Here is a 25,124-nt window from a genome sequence, read left to right on the forward strand (position 1 = left end):
CTGGGGTCACTCATCTTCCAGAACCACTCCATCTTGCTGGGTTTCCCCCAGACAGGGTATCTTTCTTACATTACCACCATCTCTGCACAAACATACTCTCATCCCTTCTAATGCCCAAACCCAAGTTCTTCCCCACCAGCTACATTTTGCAGCAGGCAGGGCTTTGATGGGTTCAGGGGACTGAGGCAGGTGCTAAGGAACGGGGGGAGCCAGCAGGAGTAGGGTGGTCTGGGGTGGGAGTTTCGTGTGACATAAGACGTGCAAAGGAATTAATGACAATCAGAACCACATTGCAGGTTTTGAAGTAGATAGAACATGTGTATTGAGGTTACATAGCCTGGGGTCAGGGTGACAGTTGAGTTCCTAAACTTCTGAGAGTCTCAGCCTCTTCATCTGTAAAAATAGTTACATCCTAGCATGGTTGTAGGATTTGACTATGTTTACAAACTGTCAATGCTCAGTATACACTCAGATGCAGTGTTTTATTTGCATTGGATGAATATTGAAATTACAGAGATTCTTTCTAGGCTTGTTGATAGAGACGAAGCTTTGACTCAGTGTGGGGTGATTTACTTGCTCATCCTTGAATGCAGATTTCTTCACACTCCTTTTCACTGTTGAATCTATTTCCCGAGCCTTTACAGCCACTGAACCAAAAGCGAGCGCAGGAATTGACCTGTTTGTCATAATACCATCGAACCACATATTCACTACAGTTCCCTGGTTGTAGGGGTTCCAGACATCTAGGATCTAGAGTGAGAAAAAAACAGCCAGTTATTATAGGTTTTTCTTTCATTGAAAAGTAAAAGCTTTATGAAGCTTATTCTCTATGCACACTAACACACCAACTAAGAAAGTGTGATTCTAAGTTAAGAACGCATTCCCAAATACCCAAAATATTTCCTCTACAGCCTGAAATTTCACCATTAAATAAACATTCCCTTGAAAACATTGAAGTTTTTGGTCTTCATGAAATCCCATTAAATGCTTATTTCCCTGAAAGCATAATACTGTGAGCCTTCTTTAGCTTATACTCTTGTGAGTAACTTTGAAATTATTTATTAGTTTTGATAGTTTTTGTGTGGAGATTTTAGGGTTCTCTGTGCAGAGTATCGTGTCATCTGCCAAGAGTGATAGTTTTATTTCTTCCCTTCCAATTGGATATGCTTTATTTCTTTTTCTTGCCTGACTGCTGAGACTGGGACTTCCTGTAGTATGTTAAATATGTTAATAGAAGCTATGAGAATAGGCATCCTAGTTTGTTCCTGAATTTAGTGGAAAGGCTCTCAGATGTTCACCACTGAGTATGCAAGTTTGCATCAATGGCCATTTTCTCCTTTTTTTCCCCAGTTGTGCTTGTAGTTCTTCTCTGATCATTTCATCTTATTTTTGCTTCTCTCATTGTGGTTTGATGACTTTCTTTTGTAGTATGCCTGGATTCCTTTATCTCAACATTTCTTTTAGGGTAGATTTCAGTTCAGTTCAGTTCAGTCGCTCAGTCACGTCCGACTATTTGCGACCCCATGAATCGCAGCACACCAGGCCTTCCTGTCCATCACCAACTCCCGGAGTTCACTCAAACTCCCGTCCATCAAGTCAGTGATGCCATCCAGCCATCTCATCCTTGGTCATCCCCTTCTCCTCCTTCCCCCAATCCCTCCCAGCAACAGGGTCTTTTCCAATGAGTCAACTCTTTGCATGAGGTGGCCCAAGTATTAGAGTTTCAGCCTCAGCATCAGTCCTTCCAATGAACACCCAGGACTGGTCTCCTTTAGGATGGACTGGTTGGATCTCCTTGCAGTCCAAGGGACTCTCAAGAGTCTTCTCCAGCACCACAGTTCAAACGCATCAATTCTTCAACGCTCAGCTTTCTTTACAGTCCACCTCTCACAGCCATACATGACCACTGGAAAAATTATAGTCTTGACTAGATGGACCTTTGTTGGCAAAGTAATATCTCTGCTTTTTAATATGCTGTCTAGCATAACTTTCCTTCCAAGGAGTAAGCGTCTTTTAATTTCATGGCTGCAATCACCATCTGCAGTGATTTTGGAGCTCCAAAAGATAAAGTCTGACATTGTTTCCACTGTTTTCCCATCTATTTCCCATGAAGTGATGGGACCAGATGCCGTGATCTTCGTTTTTTGAATGTTGAGCTTTAAGCCAACTTTTTCACTCTCCTCTTTCACTTTCAGTATTGCTTAATTCTTTTAGTTTTTGCTTGTCTGAGAAATTCTGTATCTCTCCTTCTATTCTAAGTGATGATATTGCTGCGTAGAGTATCCTAGGTTGTGGGTTTTCCCTTTCAGCCCTCTGAATACATCATGCCACTCCCTCTGGCCTGCAAACTTTCTGCAGAGAAATCAGCTGATAGCCTTGTGGGGATTCCCTTGTATATGATTCTTTTTTTTTTTTTTTTCCTCTTGCTACCTTTAGATTTCTCTCTTTAACTTTTGCTAATTTAACTATAGTATGTCTTGGTGTGGGTCTGTTGGGTTCGCCTTGTTTGGGACCCCCTGTGCTTCCTGTACCTGGATCTGTTTCTTTCTTCAGATTTGTGAAGTTTTCAGCAGTAATCTCAGCAAATGCATTTTTGATCCTCTTCTGTGTCTCTTTTCCTTCTGGAGTCCCTTTTGATGCAAATGTAGGTATGTTTGATGTTACCCCCAGAGGTCTCATATGTTGCGTTTGTTTTTTTGTTTTTGTCTTTCTATCTGTTGTTCTGATTGGAATTTCCATTATTCTATTTTCCAGATCACTTACATGTTCTTCTGTGCCATTTATTCTGTTCTTCACTCCTTCTAGAGTACTATTTATCTCAGATATTGAATTATCTGTTTTACTGTGTCTTCTTTATGTTTTCTAGTTCCTTATTAAAATGACTTGTATTCAGATCATTTCTCTGCCCTAATTAGCATTTTTATTACCAATGATTTGAATTCTTTATGTCATAAGTTGCTTATTTATGTTTCATTGTTGTTGTTGGTTTTTTTTCCAGGGGTTTGCTTTTTTGTTCTTTCAATGGAGAGTAGTTCCTCTGCCTTTTCATTTTACCTAACTTTCCCTGTCTCTGTCAATCTGGATGAGACCATTACCTGTTTTGGCTTTGAAGAGGTTTTCCTATGTGGGAGTGTCCCTGTGTGATCTCCATGTGCCCAGGGCCTTTTGTGGGAGAGCTGGGTTTGATGTGGATGTAGCCTTGTCTCTCCTCAGGGTGTGCTGGCAGCTGCCACTTTGGTAAGGGAGCGGGGCTGGAGATGGAGAAGCTGGAACTGGAGCCGGCTGTGAGTACTTCTCTGCTCAGTGGCTGTCACCGCCCTGCCAGGGGCAGGGCCTGCTCCCCAGTTGCTGGAGTAGAAGCCCTGAGGGTCAGGCTTGAGCTGACTCTTCGCCCTTTGAAGTGTGTGTTTTTCCTTCTCCCTACTCGGGGATTTTTGTTTCAAAGGAAGAGATTACTGAAGCGAGTGGGGCTCGTGTACTCTGACCATTCAAGCGTCTGTAGTTTGGCTCAAAGGCATGCCACAATCTCGTCTTTTCTGCTGCTGTGGCCACCCGAGATCTAGTGCTCGGCTGTAGCATGGAGTGAGTGGGGCTGGGATGCTCCCTCTTCTTGGGCTGGGGCATGCAGCAAGGTACTCCTGGGAATTCCAGCAGCTGTGCTGCAGTCAGAATCTGGGCTGCTTCTGGGGGGCTGCTTGAATACGCGCCAACAATGGCTGCTCTCTTGATATCACAATTTTCTTTTAAAAAGATCAGCTTTTACAGAACAATAAAAACATGACCTTCTAATGTCAGTTGACAAGTTTTGGAAACACTTCCCCTTCTCCAAAAAATATAAAAAATTAAGCTAAGTAGAGCTACAATAAGAAAGCCATTTGTTAAATCCCCTTTTTTATTTCATGGTTGTCCTTAGTCCCTTGGTTAGTATTTCTTACTGAGAAAGTAATGCCAAGGTGGGAAAATTCCCCAAAAAGGCCAAACAGATGCTTGCTGCCTGACACTTGTGTTTTGTGCAATAGTTTACATGCCGTAAACTTCATTTCTCAATAGCAAAACAAGCCCTTTCTCTATCTGGCATAGTCATTTCCCCAGATTTGAAGTATATCTCAGCTAATTTGTTTTCTAAAACTGACCACTAACTTTGCCTCTTTGACCAAATGGAAATGAGCAGTGGATTCTATCTCCCTCCACTCTTAAAAAACAAGAACTAAATAATATCTGTTCCAAGCCAATCTAAGCTGCTTTGGGACAAGAAAATTATCTCTCTTGCTTGTTCTTTAGAAACTACATATGTAGTGATTAATTTTTATGGACATTAACACCATGGACAATATGTTGGTGAATCGGAACCTAGATTCTAGCTTCTTTCTCTTTCTTCCACCCAGGGGTCAAAGCTTCAAATGTCTACAGTTGCAAAGGTTCCAAGTAAGACACTAGGGGATGGTAGGAGCAATGGTGAACATCAGACCAGCATCCTCTCTAAAGGCATTCACATTTTAACAATAACAAAAAACACTATAAGACCTTTAAAATTTTTGATCAAATTTGTTCCACAACCAGCCTGTTCTCCAATTCTATATATAATAGAATGAAAAGCTTCTTCTGTCCTCCCTGTTTAGAATCAGAACATGCTCCCTCTGCTTCTGGGTGAGATTTTAGAGACCATCCTTTCTGTGCCTTATTATTATTATGGATACAGCAGCTGATGGGCAGAACTCTCTCACCTTTGTGCACAAAACTTTCTGGCTCTAAGTTCAAAGTGGAACTCGGAGCTCTGGTTTCCAGGCCCTTTGTCTGATCCTCAGGAGGCCTGAGCAGTGGCCCCGGGATGGTGGCAGCCGCAGGTGAAGGAGTGGTGGCCGGGCTGGCAGCCCAGGTCCTCTCTGAAGGCTCGTTCTCTCTATCCTGGGCCCCGGAGATACGTACCTGCACAAAGAATCCAGAGTTTCGAACCTGGTGATATCAAGTCAAGAAAGCTAGTTTGCTCTGGGGAAGATTTAAAGTCCAGCACTGCTGCTTCTCTCATTTTTCAATGTTAGTTATTTCAATAAAAGCTCAGGAAGTGATGCCTCTCCTCTATGTCAGGCATCCCCAAATACCTGAGTTATGGATTTTCTGACCACCTCATGCAGGTGTAAGTGTGTGTACGCACACCCGCGCACACACACACACACATGTCCCGCTGCTAGGCACAAATGCTTTTCTTCTGGGCCTTTCAGAGAGATCTACCTGCAGGGCATGAAGCATGAGAGTTTGAGAGGAGTTTCATCTTCATCCTTTTCTTAGTCAGTTGTATGAAGAGGGAAAATAAGCACTATTTCTTTAACGTTTTTTTTTAATGACCTTTTCCTCTCTGTTTTCTAACACTAGAGAGCTTAACAATATATTCCAAAATCTCTACCACAAACTCAACCAATGTTGAGATTGGGAATTGGAGTGACAGAGGGCAATAATACAGCTAAAATAAAAACAAGAGCAATCAGTTCTCATCTCATCCTATTATCTGGACCCCAGCAAATGCCAAATGCTGCAGGATGCTTAGCTTCTATGAAGTTCTGGGAAATGTATGCTAGCTAAAGAATGAAGGATTATAATTTCAAAAGCAAGTTTTCTGAACTAAGAGTTCTAAGTTTCATCTAAATTTATGATATGCAATGAAACAAGAAAGAAAATATGTTTTAGTTTAAAAAAAAAAAAACAGTCACGCCAGTTATTCCTGACTACAGTTGCCAGCAGCTAGAACAATCTTCTATGGGTCTAATTAAGTTATTTTTCTCTTGGACCCCAGCTACACGGAATTGAATGGATCATTTATTTCAGTCCTAGCACAGTGTTGTCATTTATCCTTGCAAGGCCCTCTCTTGTTTGTTTGTGTTTATTTGTTTATTTAAATAAGCAAACCTGTGAGCTAGGTAAAGTCGTTTTTGCTGCTTTCTCACCTGTGGCTCCTGTCATCTTGTGGCCAGAGCCAGCTGCCATCATTAGCTGCTCTCTGCCATCTAAGATGTTCCACTGCTTTCGAGTCTGTGTACACATACGATACTTTGGCCACCTGATGTGAACAGCCAGCTCATGGGAAAGGACCCTGATGCTGAGAAAGATTGAAGGCAGAAGAAGAGGGCAACAGAGGATGAAATTGGTTGGATGGTACCACCGGTTCAATGGACATGAACTTTGGCAAACTCTGGGAGATGGTGAGAGACAGGGAACCCTGGCGTACTGCTGTCCATGGGGGTCACAAAGAGCTGGACGTGACTTGGCGACTGAACAACAACAACAACAACACACACACACACACACACACTCTTACATACAGTGGGGACGGGCTAGTTAACTTCATTACTCATGTATGTATATTTTTATGGCAATTAAGTGATTATCAGAGCAAATATTTCCATTAGGACTGATCTGGTCATCAGTGTAGGTAAAGGGCACTCAATTCAAATGCAGTAGTGGCATTTCACTAACCACAGACACATCTTTTGGTACAAAAAGAGGTAAAACTGTGGGTCACTTGGTGTTCCTCTTTCTTTCAGAATGATCTTGTATATATCAATGACAATTTGAATATGAACTTGGTTATATTCGTAGAACTAGAGAATTTTAAGATTAGGGGAAACCTTTATCAGTACTTCATTTTCTACGGGGGAATCTAAAGCACCAAATAATTAATAATTAATGATCTAAAACTTCCCCCAAATTATTGGAAAGCTAGTGGCAAAATTAGAAATGCCTTTTTCAGGAAAGAAATACTGAGGCTTGTGGGTTTTTGTGTTTTTTTTTTTTAACTTGCATATATTTCATGTTAAGCCAAACTAAGTTAAAATCTTTGACTGAGGAGTAGTTTATTGAACATAAAGAAGACAACACACTTTAAGGCTACACTTGAGATAAACTGTCTGTCGCATGAGAATGTTCCTTTGAAGAAGTTCACTAGACAGCTCAGTTTTCTTAATGGAATAACTCAGCCCAAATAGCCATCTTGTTCAAGTCTTACGGCCTCATAAGTTATTCTTTGCCTCTTGGAAGTCTAGGAGTGTATGCTTCTTTCTCAGATACATCATCATTTGGGAATTTTGACTACTAGAGCATTATACCTCAGGTTCTAGAACAAGTGAATTTTTTTTTCATAAATGAGAATAATTTTATATTTTGGCTCCAGGGGATTTCAGTTTATTTAAATAAATATATAATTGTTTGCCATTTTTATAATTTTCCTATTACAAAAGCAAATGTGTTCATTGAAGGGAATTTGCAAAATCTGGACAAGCAACAGGAAAAAACTAGAAATCACAAGTGATTCTACGTCCCAGAAATAATTGTTGTTGCCAGGCAGATGGTTTATCCCCCACCCCATCTTTTTTTTTTTTTTTTTGATATGCGTGTGTATTTTTTAACAAAATATATACTGTATGTTTGGTTTTCTTTTTTTTTTTTTTAATATATTATGCTTCCATATATTTTACCGTGGCTCCATAACACCATTTTAAATACAGAATATACATAACTACAGTGGTAATTTTTAGTATTTAATTTGCTTTTTTTTGTTTTTCTGTTAGAAGCTACATGGCTCATTCTGATCAAAGAACACACATATTTGAGCCTTCTGAGACAAAGTTCCCTCCAAAAAAGTTTTACCAATTTGTACTCTCACTAGTAAGTGTCTTTCCTTAAACTATCACCATTTATGAGACATTCTGATTGGAAAAAGAGATAAAGCTTGATGGGTCCTTCAACTGATCTACATAGCCCTGCCGGCCTGTACACAGCTGTTGGCCCTGCCTCCCACTGCCCCCAATACATCTGGCTCTGACCTTCCACTCCCTCCTCCTCATTCTGCCTCAAGCTCTCAAAGTCAGCCCGCCTGCCCCAGCAGGACATGTTTGTCCCCAGCAGCAAAAGCCAGGCAGCACAAAGTCGCCCTGTCCAGAAGGTGCATGGTGCCTTCCAGGGCTCCACACTGGGCCCTGATCATGCAGAAGTTAACCTTTAATCCTGTCCTCTCGATCATTTCTTATTTCGCATGTGTAAATATCACTTCCCTGATAAGCCAAACCACATTTCTCTCTCTCTCTCTTTTTTTTCCTTCCTTCCTGCTTTTGCTTCTTTATTTAAAATCTTCATAGCATGGAAGAGTAAATATTTGCCACTGGGTAAGTTCAGAATGGGTAAGAGAGAGAGACAAAAAGGGAGAGAGCTGGGATTGGGGGACACTTTAGATTCATTATTCAATTCCTCCAGGCTTTACTGTTTATTTTATTTTTGGCTGCGTGCTGTGTGGTGTGTGAAATCTTAGTTCCAAGATTAGGGATTAAACTTGTGGCCCCTGTAGTGGAAGCAGAGCAGAGTCCTAACCACTGGACAACCCAGGAATTCCCTCCTCTAGGCTTTAATGTCATCATTTTAAAATAGGGAAAGATTAGACCCTAACATAAAGCTCCAATACTTTGGCCACCTGGAGTGAAGAGCCAACTCATTGAAAAAGACCCTGATGCTGGGAAAGATTGAGGGCAGGAGGAGAAAGGGGCGACAGAGGATGAGATGGTTATCATCCACTCAGTGGACATGAGTTTGAGCAAACTCTGGGATAGTGAAGGACAGGGAAGCCTGGCATGCTGCAGTTCATGGGGTTGCAAACAGTCAGATACAAGTGAGCAACTAAACAACAACAGTACCTTCCAACTCTGAAAGTGAGATCTGAGCAGCCCAAAACTTTACTGGTAGAATACACACCCAACTCATGATAATGGCTGCTTCTGGAGAGAAGAGGAGAAAGAGACTCTAAAGAAAGATAGCAAGGACTTTATCTGAAGCAAGAGTGATGAACAAAGGGAAACACCAGTTATATCTGGGTGGTGGGCTTGCCAGTGTTTGCCTTCTCTGTTATTATATTCTTTTTAAAAAAAATCTTAACCCTAAACACAACAAACTGCCTCTCAGCTCTACACATTTCTGCTCCTGCCACATACCAGCCTGCCTTGGAGGAGACAAATGTTCTCAGCACCAAGCTGGGCACACACAGTAAAACACAGTGGAGGATCTGTGGCCTGTGAGGGCTGACACCTGGACACTGGGCCTGCTCCGTGCAGCTGGACAGGCAGATGTGTACGATCAGTCCCTTCCAGCCTCAGTGCAGATCTTTAAGGGGAGAAAACAGATTTCGAGCTGCATGCAAGAACGTGAACGGGTGACCTAAACGATTACTAACCAGGCGCCACACAATTCCAGAGCGTCCTTTGGTTTCTGACTTCCAGACATTTTCCTGGGAATTCATTACCCTGAACCTTGCTTGTATTATAGACAAGCTCTTTGAACCTGAGCTCCTATCTCCCCTGGACAAATGCCGATGATCAAGTACGTTGGTTCATGTGCTCAGACTTAGGTTTTCCCAGCAGCGCAGAACCACGTTGCTCCCAGGGAGCTGTGGGGCTCCTACACCTGCCAGCTGGCTCCGCTGCCCATGCCTTCAAGGTATCTGGCTTCTAGGTTCTGGCCTTGACTGGCCCTTCCTAGAAAATAGTGCTTCTTAGCCAGGTCTCTCAACACTCCAGCACTTAAACTGAATACTCTCTGTCTGCATTTAAGATTGTTGAGGATTGTGAGGAGCACCTTGAGTTTGGGCTGTGCCTCCCTGGATTGCCTGCAGCTTTCCTAGAGGTAAACTGCAGGGGTTTGTTCTGTTAAAGGCTTCTCATACATTAGTATAATGTCCTTCATTCTGGCATTGCTCAGGAAAAGTTGTTGACTGTTCCTAATGACATATTTTACAAAAGAATATTCTGGTAACAATGCCTTATTGTACAAATGAGGAAACTTTGAGAAATAGGTGATTCATGCAGTGTAAGGCTGCTGTCAGATCTCATTTCTAAGATATCATTCATTGTGAAACACACTATAAAATTTAAGTCTGGAAAACGACCACAACTTACTAAGTAGATGCATATCAATATCTGAAATAACAAAGTAGGAAAAGTATAAACTTTGGAGACAAGGTTTTAAGTTCAGAATTGAAACTTGAGTCAGTCGAGTTTGCTGACTTCCAGATCTGGGGTATTATTTTCTAGATCGGTTTGCAATGTGTTATTTTTTCCTTCTCTGTAGGAGAGAAACATCTTACATACTAAGGCTTATAAGTCTATGATAAGCAATATATGAGGTTTCCACAGACACATAACCTGGCAATTCTAATAATTAGATTTTATTCAGTTTGAGTGTTTTTGACTACCACAGTGCTGCTGCTGCTAAGTCGCTTCAGTCGTGTCCAACTCTGTGCGACCTCATAGACAGCAGCCCACCTGGCTCCCCTATCCCTGGGATTCTCCAGGCAAGAACACTGGAGTGGGTTGCCATTTCCTTCTCCAATGCATCAAAGTGAAAAGTGAAAGTGAAGTCGCTCAGTCATGTCTGACTGTTTGTGACCCCATGGACTGCAGCCTTCCAGGCTCCTCCATCCATGGGATTTTCCAGGCAAGAGTACTGGAGTGGGTTGCCATTGCAGGAATATTCATTTTACTTTATAAACAAATAAATTATAGTATTGACCAATATAGCCATATCTGTATATGTGGCTTCATCAAGGCCACTTACAAAAATTAGGTCTGATTTCAGGAAATCAACTTAATTTTCATGTCAGTGGAGAAACTAAACTAATATTGGGCTTAGTCTCAAGTGTTTTGAAAGTTTAAAAAGTTATTCTGTTTTGAAAGTATTGATTATGGCCTTTGAGTATGCCTGAATAGGCTACTTCATTCAATAGTGAGTATAGTATGATTGAGCAACCTATACAATTTTACTTGAATAGGACATAAGGAGGAAATATAGATGTATGCAAATATTTATGTCTTTTTCCTAATCTGTTATGTATGCTCAGTACCAAGTTAAGATATAGGCCATCACAGACAGGTTTTTAAGAAAATTCAGCCAAAATGGAATCATATGTATGAGAAATATTAACAATTCAATGATGTTATTTTTAAAAGGGCAAAAAAAAAATGACTCTATCAGCAAGTAATGGATAAACTGAATATAGAAAAGAGAGATGTGATAAGAGTTTTGAGACCATATTATTAAATCCTGATCAGAAATGATGAGGCCCTGATCTAGGCGGTAGAAATGTTAGTGAGGAGAAAAAAGTTGAGAGCGTAGGTCGAGGGATGATAAGAACAGACCAGAGATGACACTACCGATGAGTGTGAAAGACACAGCGAGAGCAGAGCTCCAGGTGTGTCTCAGGTTTCTTGCCGGATGCCCGGCTGGTTGGAGGGACCATATTCTAGAATGAAATCTACAGGAGCAGCATGGTGAACATAGTTCACGTTGAGTGCCTGCAGGACACCCGGAAGATGATGTACACAGACAATCAAAATGTGTATCTGGGACCCAAGAGAAAGGCCTGGGGTGGGGAGGCAGATTTGAGAACTGTTAGCGCACATGGCTTTGAAACCTAGAGAATATGGAATAAGAGAAGTAGGCCAAGAACAGGTCTCAGAAAAATTGAGTTTAATACAGAGAAAGAAAAACCCCAAAAGCTATTGAGAAAGAATGCTCAGAAGGAGGACCGGGAGAAAGAGGACTTGCAAAATCAAAAATCAGCAGTGATAGGCGGATATATGCAAAAGAGAAATCAGGTTAAGAACAGGATGATAAGGATCTAGCAATGAGAGGGTTGGTGGTGACTTTTGCAGCAGAGCTTCAGCGACACAGTCGAGGCAGCAACCTTACTTTGGAGGGCTTCCCAGAGGAATGGAAGTGAATGGAAGTGAGGAAACAGAGCAAAAGCCAGGGGGAGACGGGGAGGAGGAGAGTGAGGGTGTGGGTGGGGATGTGAGTAGCAGAGATTGGCCTGTGGAATAACTTTATCATATAAAGATAGAGATAGGATAGAAGCACAGCTGACATAAGAGCTATGGATTAGGGAAGGTTTTGGATGGGAGAGTCTCAAGCCTGTTTCCTGCTTCTGGGGAAGGAGCTGGAAGTGTTGCCAGGGAAGGACACCACAGGGAAGGAAGGTCCTGGTTTCAGAAGAGGCAGAAGGGAATAGATAGGCCCCAGAGCACAGTAGGGGACAAGTGGGTGTCACATCAGAGTTGAGGCTCGAGTCCACAGTCAGGTCTGAGAATGAAAGGACACATCCAGTTCCAATATCAAGGCAGAAGCCGCCTAGGGCTGCGGTTCTCAGAAAAACTATCCGTGGAACCCTGGTTTCAGAGTGGCCCTCTTTATTTTTTAATTAATTTTTACTGGCATATAGTTGCTTTACTGGAGAAGGAAATGGCAACCCACTCCAGTGTTCTTGCCTGGAGAATCCCAGGCACGGTGGAGCCTGGTGGGCTGCCGTCTATGGGGTTGCACAGAGTTGGACACGACTGAAGCAACTTAGCAGCAGCAGCTGCTTCACAGTGTTGGTTTCTACTGAACAGTACAGTGAATCATCCATAAGACATATATCCACTCCCTTTTGGATTTCCTTCCCATTCAGGTCACGACAGTGCATTTAGTAGAGTTCCCTGTGCTATATAGTATTTATCATTAGTTATCTATTTTTATACATAGTATCAATAGAATATATCTATCAATCCCAATCTCCCAATTCCTCACATCCACCCTTTCCCCATTGGTACTCATACATTTGTTCTCTACGTCCGGGTTTCTATTTCAGCTTTGCACGTAGGGTCATCTATACCATATTTTTAGATTCCACATATATGCGTTGATATATGATATTTATTTTTCTCTTCCCAACTTAGCTCTGAATGACAGTCTCTAGGTCCATCCACGTTTCCACGGATGACCCAGTTTCGTTCCCCTTTACAGAAGTGGCCCTCTTTATAATGGATCTTGAGATGGAGTTAGAACAAGTAAGGGTTGTGCAGAAAGGAGAGTAAGAGATCAGAGAGGCAGACTGAAAATAGAGATGAAGATCTTTGAGCAGGGTACGTGATCATGACAGAAGGGGAGGCCAGTGGCATGGGGACGAGCGATAGGGTCTCACTAACAGGATGCACAGAGAGGGTGGGCAGCTAGCGGAGTCAGCCTGCTGTAGTCAGCCTGCTGTATTAGCTTTTTGTAATTGACTTCAGTACAGAGCATCCATTACTTCCACGGAAATGAGGAAGCTGTATGCTCAGCTTAAGGCTGGCCCTGGACTATACATCAGGACCATATCATATAAAAGGAGAGGACTTGGGGCTCCCCCTCTGCCTCCACCCCCTGTCCACCCCATGCAGGAGCTACTCAGAGGGACTCTTCCCACACCAGCTTGACTGACTTCCCTGGGTTGCTATGGAATCAGTCATTCTTCATAGGAATCCCACAGGCTCCTTTCTACAGAGAGAAAAAAAAAAAACTTTGCTGCCAGTTACCTAAGTTGTTTGCAATCTGGGAACAGTTTTTCATCTTACAAAAAAGGAGTTTTGTGGAAAGCGTAGACAGGGCTTCTTTCCTTTCTACTCTTTCAAGGGGAAAAGAAAATCTGAAATCTTGTTACAAGAAACTGGCTCCAGCAAATTGGCCCTGTGCATTGACATTATTTATTAATACATTTAGAATAACAAAAAGTGACTTCATGCAGGAAATTCATATACTTATTTGCCTAGTGAGCCATTACTGCTTATGGCCACTTGGTCTGATTAAATGATGTTTACTTGATTTGATTGCCCTGCTCCAGTTTATATCCAGGAAATCTTTTTCCAGCTGGCCACACCCTGAAACAAGGAAGGAACATGAAGTGCCAACATTGTTAGTCCCATAAAAGATAAGGATTTCTTATGTATACAGTCTTTTGAATTGCAGTGTAATTGATGACTTTCCCTGAAGAAAATCTTCAGATTTCTTTTTTAGCCTAATAGTTGGTATAGCCTTCATTTGGTCCTTACGTATTTATTGAGCATCTACTGTGTACAAGATGAAGCACAAGTCTAGGTCCCAAGAGACACAAAGTTTAATTAGATACAAATGTCCTCAAGGAATTCAAAGCCATCAGGAAAGTTAGGGTACCTACAAAAATAATTATTAGCGATGTAAAATGTGATAGATTTCAGAAGAAAGTATAAGCTTTCCTGAGATTTCAGGAGAGAGGCAGAATAGAACGGATGATGTACATGTCTCGTTTCCTAAGACTGGCCCAAAAGGTCAGCAGAGCAGGAACTGCCAAAGCTTTATGCACTTAGCAGAACCTTGGAAGTCCCTCTGCTTTCTATATTTCACAGCGCATCTGTTTGTAGGTATTTAGTATACATCATGTTCATTACACAATTAGATAAAATAGTTCAAATGCACATCTTTCTTGACTTGATTCAACCCATTGGCTTACACCACTCACAAAAGACTAAAAAAGTGATAACAGATTTCCCTCTAAAAAATAGATTTTTGCTAGAAAGGAGAGGAAGAAGGAATACTGAGCTTGGTATCTTAAGGACTGATAAAAGGAAGACAACAGAGAAAGAAATTAGAAACACAAAAAGGGAAATAGGACTTCTGACATTATTTATTTTGCAATATTGCCTAGGGTAGGCTTAGGAACAAACTGAAGATTGGAAAGTTTTGACCAATTCATTTTACTTTGGAGGTTTCTATACTATAATTATACTTTTAGATAAAGCGTGTGCATGCATGGATATATAAATAAGTTTTTGTATTTATGAGTGTTCCCTGGTGGCTCAGATGGTAAAGAATCTGCCTGCAATGCGGGAGACCTGGGTTTGATGCCTGGATTGGGAAGATCCCCTGGAGAAGGGAATGGCAACCCACTATAGTACTGTTGCTTGGAGAATTCCCATGGACAGAGGAGCCTGGTAGGCTACAGTCCCTGGGGTTGCAAAGAGCCAGACTTGACCGAGCAACTAAGAACATACGTTATATACACACATGACAGATCTAAGTGTGAACATAAATGCATGTATGTTTGTTCAGACTAAATATCTATTAGGATCATTCATTTTTAAAAATTCAGTCTTTCTTCAGTGCTTCTGCAAAGAGAGCCAGGGTGAGAAGGCGTAGTAGATTCAAGACAGACTATCCAAGTTCAAGGTCATTACAAACTCCCATTAGGAGTTCATTACAAGCTCCCACTCTCAGTAAGAAGCCCCATAGGGAGATCCAACTGATGCCCACCATGTAACTCTTGGTGCTGTAAATCTAAACTATTTTGGATGTACTCTTCTCATGCCTTCCCCTCCCCAGCTTCTAGAATGTTTCCTCTGCCATAATCTATTAACGTCACTTGTCTCTCAGGGCATCTGACCTCCTGGGTCACAACACCAGAGTCACAGGGTCTTCTTGCTGTCCCTCATTCTGTGCCATTGCCTTGAATGTCCCTCTGCCATCTCCACTTTGGTACAGAGTAAGCCCATTATTTTCCTTCAGGGAACCCTACCCTGCCTGCTATATTCTCCATCTCAGTGGATGTTTCAGTCCACCCCATCTCCAAGCTAGAATCCAATCATCATCCCCAAGCCCTCTCCCTAACCTCCATTCACTCTCCAATTCCTGTTCCAGAAATGGCTTTCCAATCCATGCTTCCTTTTAGTCTGGTGGCCCCCGTCTTAGTTTAAGGCTTCATTATCTCTCACCTGGACCATTACTCCTCACATCCCAACCTCCAATCTCCTCTCTTCCTCATCCTTCTATTTATCTTTCACCCTGCAACCAAATGTGACTGTATGACCCTTGTTTGTAAAACTGCTTTCTTCTGTTTGCCTGGGCTATGGAGGAAGTTCAAGCTCCTTAGTTTGACGCATTTATAATTAGCCCTCAAATTATTTGTCCAGTTTTAACTCTCACCCTTCTGCAGGTACACCTTTGGATCCAGTTAGACTGAACTTGTCCTAATTTCTTAAAATGCCATTTCCTATGGATTCCCCTTTTGCCCCCACATGTTCCGTCTTCTTGGAAGTACCCTTCCTTGAAGAACTCTTACATAGTCTTAAAACTTAGCTCAACACCAGCTCCTCTGTAAAGCCTTACATTACTCTGCCCTGAAATTAATCTGCAGCATCTCTTGAGCTTCCTCCATAGCTCTGCTAAAGTTCTTAATGCTCCCTGCACTCATCCATTCTCTGAGAGACCATGGACTTCTGTTGGGCAGGAACTGTGCCTTAAGACCACCCTTGAGCACCGCAGTAAATGATCAGTACATCTCACTGGAACTCAGTGATTTTGAGGAGAGGTCTGTTTAGACACTGCTTGCTGGATGTAGCCTGAGTTTGTTCTTGTATAGGTAGTTTTTAGAAAGGAACATGGATTGATTAGGGCCAGGACAAAGAGATAAATCACAGGAGAAGGAGAAGATGGACTGTGTACATTATTGTCTATAATTTACTTTCAAATGCTTAGTAAAGACCAGGGTTGGCAAATCCCTATGGGCTGAATGTGAATCTTCACCTGTTTTGGGAAATAAGTTTTATCTGAACATCGCCATGTTCATTCATTGAGTGCTGACTATGGCTCCTTTTGCATTTCTAAGGCAGAGTTGAGTCACTGCAACAGAGATGAAGTGGTCTGCAAAATCCCAGATCTTTCCTATTTCAGTTCAGTCACTCAGGTGTGTCCGATTCTTTGCGACCCCATGAACTGCAGCATGCCAAGCCCCCCTGTCCATCACCAACTCTCGGAGTCTACCCAAACTCACGTCCATATAGCCCTTCACAAAAGGGTTTATTGACCCCCTGATCTAGACCATGTGGTATAAGTGTGTGTTAATTTCAATCTGCAATCCAGGGGCAGTCTATTGTGCTAATCAGAATTACCCGTATTGAAGTTGGTTAGTATTTAATCAAATAGATTGCAGACTTTTCTGTCCTTTTTGAGATATAATATAAAAACCTTGTGAGTCCTGTAATTTGTCCCCATAAGAATGGCATTAGGGTCTTTCTTAGCATCAGGGTCTTTTTCAATAAGTTGGCTGATTCTGGGAAAGATTGAGGGCAGGAGGAGAAGGCAACAACAAAGGATGAGGTGGTTGGATGGCATCACCGACTCAATGGACATGAGTTTGAGCAAACTCCTGGAGATAGTGGAGGGCAGAGAAACCTAGTGTGCTACAGGCTGTGGGGTGGCAAAGAGTCAGACATGACTTAATGACTAAACAACAACAACAGGAATAGCATCCTAGGCCTGACTCCTGAATGGTCCTGCATTCACCTGTTGGTCTGGGGGGTTTCTCAAGTCTTCAGCTCTTAGTCAGTTAGTGGAACTCTAATACTTGAACATTGTTGCACTGGCTCAAAATAAATCTTGCATGTCTTTGAAGACTTCCCACAGGGGGAGTTCATTGAGCTTATAAAATATGGACACTGCTGTGTACTTGCTTGCCAGACCACATCTGTGCATGTAATAGATATAGGTTCACACCAGCTTTAGTTGTGACTTGGTGGGACAGAGACTACATCACTCACTCATCGGCAATTATGAGAAGCTCTCCAGTTCTCACCTGTCTAAGAGTTGCTTGTGACCTGATTGGCTGAGGTCAGTGCTCAGAGGCTTGCTCTAAGGACATCCCCTTTGTCTCAACACATTCAGGGGGTAGTTCTCTTGTACACACATGACTGGGGAGCTCTGAAACGAAGCCTCCGCCTTGCGCCATCTGCATGCATAGCCTCCCTCCCTGTCCCTGCCCTGGGTGCACGCGGGGGAAGCTAAGTGAGCAAGAGGGTGGGCGAGAGGGAGGGAGAGAGCAGACGGAGCATGTGTGCACTTGCCAGAAACTTGAAAGGGTACCAAGTGTGCAGTGGGTACGCAGATGGACAGGGAGATTTGCAACCCGGTACAGAAACATGATTCGGATAGTGTCGTATTGATCTGTTCTAGTGGACATGATTACTTTTGACACTGGCAGGGTATAATATAAAAATATTATTTGTAGCACTTAATAAATAATTATAAAACATGGAAATGTTTATCAGTCTCATATTCATGCTCATAAGCCCCAGAGCTATTTCAGAAGTAGAAATCTAGAAACAAAAGGCTACTATTTAGAGCCAAGGACCTGAAACTATCCATACCTCAGTTGATTCTTGACAGCTCAGGACAAGATGGTCTTCAGTGTAGAGCAGACAGAATATACCGTTGTAGGCTCACAAATTGAGCAAGATGGTTACTTACAGACTCAGAAATTTCTTTCTGGGGCTCTGGAGTGGATTCATGGCGTTCTTCCCCCGATATCCCAAATCCAGGTTGAAGCGGTGATGAACCCAAAATATGAAAGAGGTAGGCTTCGAAATCCTCACAACTTTTTGTAAATAGTTTTTGCTTCAGGGTATCTTTTAAAAAATAGAAGTAGAAAAGGATTTTGAGGAGCAATGAAACATTACTCAAATCTGTTTATTATAAAGATCTTTTGCACTCTCCACTTGAAGTCAACCACTAGGGGAGCCAAGTTTTTAAAGCATTTTTACATCATCTGTAAAAGGCCATCTAAAATAATTTAATGTAATAATATGGAATGGCCCAAACTGAAGCTGAAGCTCCAATACTTTGACTACCTGATATGAAGAACTGGGTCTTTGGGAAAAACCCTGATGCTGGGAAAGATTGAAGGCAGGAGGAGAAGCGGACAACAGAGGATCAAAAGGTTGGATGGTATCACTGACTCAATGGACATGAGTTTGAACAAAGTCCAGGAGATTGTGAAGGACAGGGACACCTGGTGTGCTGCAGTCCACGGGGTTGCAAAGAGTCAGACATGACTTAGTGACTGTACAACAACAAATGGTCCAAATAGGCAAACAGATGACTTAAATTCATTTTATCCAGAGGGAACTACTCTGTGGAAGGACCGAGTCTCACCCATAATAAGTTTACCAGGCAGTTTGCTCTGATTTTGGAGATTGCAAAAGACAAACCAGTCCAAAAATATACCCCTCACATTAATAACTTCTTTGGTTAAGATGACAAAGCTCTTCAGTTATTAAAATATAACTTGTCTCTGAAATACATAATATTTCTGGCCATTTCTAACACCTTAACTGCCCAGTGAGACTGAAGGTACCAGATAAACCCTCCAGTCATCCAGTGTAAGGAAGCCAGACCCCAGGTTAGGGAGGTCTGAAGTATGAGGGAAAGTGGGATGGTTCTGAGTGTGATCTGCTCTCCTTAGGGCCAGCTGTGTGGGTACCCGGAGCCCCAGGAGCAGAATGAGTCCAGGAGGACCCATGCCAAGCCACGTCAGGCCCTGCTTCCTGATAAGTGGAGAAGGAAGGATTGGGTCAAACTGAGGCCTGCAAATACAGTAAGTATAAGTTTTACTTATTTCCTAAGCTTTCTGGGTGTGGGCTCTGCCAGAATGTGTTATGAGTTTCCAGTGACCTGGAATGTTTCATTGCAAAGTGATACTGATCACACTTGAATCACAGGTGAGTCAGTGTCTTAGCATGCCTCACTAGGAAATATCAGTTCTTGTGAAAGGGTAAAGCAGCCTAGGAAAACCCATCAGATCAGCCCTGAGTGTGTGAGGTATATTCAAAATGTTCTTTCAGATAAACTCCTGATGTCAGCTTGTTCACTCTTCATTATCTGTTTTCATAAAAACAGAGAAAAGGGAATAGAGGAGAATAATTCTAGTTGCTATGTGTCTTATCTCTTCAGATTACCATAACTTTTTCCCACTCATCTCGGACTTATTAATTCATTTTGATTCCATGGTTAGTTTCTGCCTTGCTGTGGGCTTGTTCCATCTCTTACCCGAGTTAGGTAACTTTTAGAACATAAGCTAATCTGAGCAATGCCCTCAAATCCTATCCTTTCTTTTCAGCCCTTCAGTTGTAGATACACCCCAGGTAAACAATTCCATGGCCAACTCAGCACTTACTACAAATGAATAAAGATAAGGACTGTCCTCTGTGAACTGAATGATACTAAACCTCTTTTCCTTCAGAGTTTGTGTTACAATTTAATGCTGGTGTAAACCTCAGTAGCCTTCTGATTTCCATTTTTGGTCAGGATCATCCAGCGATGTGGTTCTTGGAAAGGCAATATAAACTCTTTTCCCCTGGAACTGCCTTACCTTCAAGAGTAATGAAGTCATCAAATAGATAAACGTGCTCACTATCTGGGTCAGTAGCAATCAGATTCATTTCTTGGTGGAAAATGTGGAAGTTGGGGTCATTTCTCTTCACTACCCCGATCACAAATATCTCCACGCTGATGTCCCTGGCGTTCCTCACCACCTCAGTGAGATTCTTCTCATCTCGGGTATCTGTCTGCCCATCAGTGATGACCAAGGCCACCTTCTTCACGCCGGGCTTGGCGGCTTCGAACATGCTGTTGGCGGCATGGAGCGCTGTGGCCGTGTACGTGCCTTCCCCCAGATACTGCATGTTGTCCACAGCCCGCTTGAGGTCGTCCTTGCTGGAGAACTCGGTCAGGTGCGCCACCTCCTCCACCTTATGGCTGTAGTTGATTATGCCTATGCGGGTTGTGGCCAGGTCCAGGGCGACCCGGTCCGTCAGGGTCTTCACAAAATTCTTGATGATTTGGAAGTTCTTGAGCCCCACGCTTTCTGAGCTGTCAATCACAAACAGCAGCTCCAGCGGAGTCTCTTTGCATTTACGCCCACAGCCTGAAACACGGATGTGGACACAGAAACACAGCAAGAATGGAAATGAAAACATCCCAGGGAGAGGGGAGGGGGCGGGGATGAACGAGAGACCTGGATTGTAGCCTTCCTTTTCTGTGACCTTGAACACAGCTGACAGTTGTCTCCCTTCTAGCTTCTATGCCTGACTCTTTTCAAAATGATACATTGGGGGGGGGGGGGAACCTCCCACACAAAAAATCAAAATGCTGTAGAGGATAACATAATAAACAGCTAGCCAATTTCTCAGATTAAAATATAAAAGTCTTTTTAAAAGATTCAGCATCCCTTTGCATGCCTTCCTGATCCCATCCCCCTCCTTGTCTGTAAGAGATAACCACCATCCTAAATTTGCCCTTTATCATCCCACCCACATGTATTTAATCTGAACGCTAATATTTCAGTCTTCAACCATATCCTTATGTGAAAATGAACACTTGCTCATTGGAGTGGCCAGTGAGTAAAGTAATGGGATGAAACTTTTTAATTCTCAGGGAAAGATTTAGATCTTTAACTGGGCATAAGCGTAGTAGCCCCCCGCTAATCTGGCTTATGTCCCCAGTCACCCACAGTGACCCTACAGTGGCCCCCATCTTATCACGGAGGCCTGGAGAACATTTACCCTGTGAAACTGTTCAAGGGGAGTGATCTAGGAACACTGGTCAATAAACAACTTCTATTTATGGTTTATCATTCGAAGCAGTTGCCAGAGTCCCTAAGCAAAAAGTATCAGGGCTCCATTGGTGTATTCGTATCCTTATGTTGCCCAATAACACTCCCACAATAAATCATCAGGAAACTGGCTGCTATTTTTACAGGGTGTCTAGCACTCAGAAGCAACGTCTAAATTAGCCTGTCACCACAGAGAGTCCCAGGCTGCTTCTTAAGGTCCAGAAGTCTTTTGGGGGACAAGACAGTTCTGGGGTTCCCTATGTGGGAGGATAATGATATTCCTTCCTCTGTCCATTTTAAACACAGAAGGTTCTCTTATCTTCATAATCCATTAATTGCTTGCTTTTTGGCTAATCTTTTTGCTTTACTTCCTTGTTCTAATAACTCTGTTTTAAGCCTGTTTTGCCATAGGGGCTTCCCAGGGGTCTCAGCGGTAAAGAACCCACCTGCCAATGCAGGAGGCACAAGAGATGCGGGTTCGATCCCTGGGTGGGGAAGATCCCCTGGAGTAGGAAATGGCAACCCACTCCAGGGTCCTTGCCTGGAAAAGCCCATGAATAGAGGAGCCTGGCGGGCTACAGTCCACGGGGTCACAAAAGAGTCAGACACAACTGAGCGACTGAGCTCACACACATTTCACCACGGAAGCATTTAGACCAAGTTGCGACACTAGGTGACCTCTGAACTCTGTCCTCTTGCTTTTGAACTGGCAGGCACTCTAGATCTCAAAACTCAATTTAGAAAGACCTTTTGCTTCAGGAAGAACAGAGACATTACTATCACCAGCTGGGCTGGACTCAAACACCAGTGAGGCCCCTGTAGTCATGTTTCCTTGGTGGTTCTTTCCTTCCCAGGCTCAGGTAAATGTCACCGAATACAAATGAGCTCAGTGCTAACAAAAGGCCTGGCTGCACAGACTCTGGTGTCTGTCTTCATGCTTCTTAACCACTCTGGGACAATGATTTTCTTTCCTTAAATCAGGATTCCCACAGCCCCTCACACTGCTTCCTTTTGGTTTCCCATCAACTTTGCAAATGAAGTGAAACTTTCCCATGAGCTCTACAGTATACATCTTCTGAGTAAATGCAAATATCTTGAACATAGTGGGACTGGTACTTTAAAGTGATGGTTGTTTTCTTGATCATCAAATCTTACCACATATTTCAAAAATAAGCTTGATGATTTCTTCTTTCTGGAGGGAAAGAGGAAAATGTATTAATTGTGTGACCATAATATTCTTTCCCTACATAAAAAGGACTATCTTACTACAGTCAGCATTGGGCTATTTGAGTAATCCTTCTGCTGCAAATAAGATACATAGTACAGAGGTTAAAAGTTGGCTACGATATATTATAATTGAAATGTGTCTGAGCTGTAAGATGTAATAGCTGAGACTGGAAGTTCAAATTGCAGCTTTGGTGTTTGCCAGCTGTGTGACCTTGGGCATGAAGTGACCTGTCAGTGGTCTGTGTCTCAGGGCTGTGGTGAGATTAAACGAGGTAACACACACAGCTCTTAGCTCAGGGTATGGCCCCCAAAGGATGTACTCCCTACAGGTGTGCATCCATGGATACAGAGGGCTGATAGTACTGTGCCATTATATATGAGGGACTTGAGCCTCCACGGGCTTCAGTACCTCCTGGGTGGAGGGGCGTGTGCTGGAACCAATCCCCTGCAGATACCCAGGACGACAATGCCACGGGCAACGCACGCTTTAGTTACATGATTTAAAGCACATGTGCTAGCCAACCAGGACAAGCACCTGGTTTGAAAGAGAATTCATTCTATACTGTATTCCCTCCCCTCTTTCCGAACCAGCCCCCACATGTGCGAGTCTCCTCCCTAGCTTCCTAATACTCTCACTTGGGTTTCTCCATGAAAGGTCCCTGGGCTCCTGGGTGCTCCTTCCGGGCCCCGCTCCTCACTAGCTCCATCAGAGGGGCCTGAGATGAGCTGAATACCGGGGGCCAGTCTGCCAGTGGCCTGTGCCGCATGGCATGTTTACAGATGACTCGGATGGGAACTGGCGAAGTCAGGATTCTGCATCTGCCAAAGACGGGACGCTGACCGGGGTGATTAACAGAGGCGAGAAGCAGAAGCCCAGAAAACCTCAGCGGGGAAAAGCAGCGGGCCTTTTCTCAGAAGATAAAATGTAACAGCTGCAAAAGTTAAGCTTTAAATAAAAAGATCTATAATGACAGAACAAGGGCACAGGTGACAGCCAGTGGCCTGGCTTAACAGAAGCAGGTATGGAGAATATTCACGGCATCTTAATTCAGATTTTTTTTAAACTGTAAATTGAGTAAAAGCCAGTGATTTCAAGTGGCTATACAAAAATTACTCCCAGTACGAGATACTTTAAATTATATGAAATAAAGGAATCAACAGTTATCTTTTTTTTTTTCAGGTTTTGTCATACTTTTTCCACATTTAGAGAGACATTTAATAAATCTGAAACTAGAGTATGTCTAAAAAGGAAACTTTCTATATTAATATATTTATATTGTATATCCTGGCAGGGGAAATGTTACATATATAATATAGTTATTTTTAATTTTTACCAGTGGAGAAAATACTGCAAGTTTTATGATTATAGGTTTTCACTTAACATTATATATCAAATTAATTTCCCATCTTACCAAGTGTTCTGAAAAACTTGATTTCTGGAGTCAGAGGCATGGCCATTTTATGGTTCTTGATGCAGACTGCCTAACTATCCTCCAGAAAAGTTGTGGTAACTGACAGCTCTAACCGTAGTATATAAGAAAACCTGTTTTGTTTTAGAGACACAGTACTGGTTATTATTACTATATAATCTTTGCCATTTGATAGAGAAAAATATCTCAGTTTTAAATTACACTTAATCCACTGGTTGTGAGGCTAAATTTTAAATGTGTGCTTCCAGTTGTATTCTCTTATGCGTGGTCTTTGTGTATCCTTGGTCCAATATTCCTATTAGAATCTTTGTCTTTTATTGACTTGTAAGAGCTATTTGTATATCAAGGTTGCATTTAATTCCTTTCACCGTGCTGTATGGCATAACCAGGTCTAATATGCTTTATGTAGTCATATTTATATATGATCAACATTTTCCATGTAATCTATGCTTTAAAGTCACCAGAATGAATGGTTTCACTCTTTCTGCTAAGATTGCTAAGTAACCTTGGTTTCTCAGTGCCAATGATGAATGCCTCAAATTTATATCCTTCAAAGGACTCATGTTAACATGAGTCTAGTAGCAAGTAGGCAAAGAAACAAATACTTTTTATACGTGCTATGCTGTTGGATCAGAGCCAAGGAACCATGTTGCTCTGCCGGAATACCAGGGGTGGGAGCGTGGAGTTGGTGCTGTGGTCCAGGGAGGTGGGTAGACTCTGACCAGGGTGGAATGGGGTGAAGAGAGGAAGAGGAAGAACCTTCCAGGCAGGGGACAAAACACACAAAGCGCAGTGTATTACAGTACTTGAGTAAACTTATGACTCAGGGCATGTGACAGGAAGAACCACAGAAAACCCGTGAACACAGACAGGCTCTAGATCGCCTTTGTGTCTTGTTGAAGAGTGTGGCCTTAGCCTGAGCAGTGAGGACAGCCGTGGTCCCTGGCAGAGAAGAGAATTGGGTGCACCTTTATTTAAGAAAACTGACTTGGGCGGCCAGTAGAGCAGCCTGAGATTCCTAAATAGTGCGGGCAAAGAAAATTAACACCAGAAAACCGTGGTGGGAGTGATGGATGGGAAGGGATGGCCTGGAGGGATATTGCAGAAGGAGATGAAGGGGGTGGTGAGTAACTGGAAGAGAGGATGAGGGGACGGAGGCGTCTAGGAGGTAAACGATAGCAGTGCCACTCTTGGAGGGAGGGAGGGAAGGGACGGGGCAGGGTGGA

The 25,124-nt window shown here is 42.6% G+C and overlaps 1 protein-coding gene across 2 annotated transcripts in view; it reads right to left on the bottom strand.

Moving 5' to 3' along the window:
* Nucleotides 1-290: 290 nt before the first annotated feature.
* Nucleotides 291-25,124, bottom strand: part of COL28A1 (collagen type XXVIII alpha 1 chain) — a 182,395-nt gene continuing 157,561 nt past the window's right edge. For both annotated transcript variants that reach the window (XM_042248398.2, XM_027968477.3), the window contains 5 exons: nt 22,397-22,433; nt 20,000-20,554; nt 18,100-18,257; nt 4,725-4,926; nt 291-750 (listed from right to left, as the gene is read on the bottom strand). In XM_042248398.2, the coding sequence (XP_042104332.1) occupies nt 578-750; nt 4,725-4,926; nt 18,100-18,257; nt 20,000-20,554; nt 22,397-22,433 (1,125 nt within the window). In that variant the 3' untranslated portion in view covers nt 291-577. The remainder of the gene's footprint in view (nt 751-4,724; nt 4,927-18,099; nt 18,258-19,999; nt 20,555-22,396; nt 22,434-25,124) is intronic.

Source organism: Ovis aries, chromosome 4 (genome assembly GCF_016772045.2).
Source record: "Ovis aries strain OAR_USU_Benz2616 breed Rambouillet chromosome 4, ARS-UI_Ramb_v3.0, whole genome shotgun sequence".
NCBI classification, from domain to species: domain Eukaryota; kingdom Metazoa; phylum Chordata; class Mammalia; order Artiodactyla; family Bovidae; genus Ovis; species Ovis aries.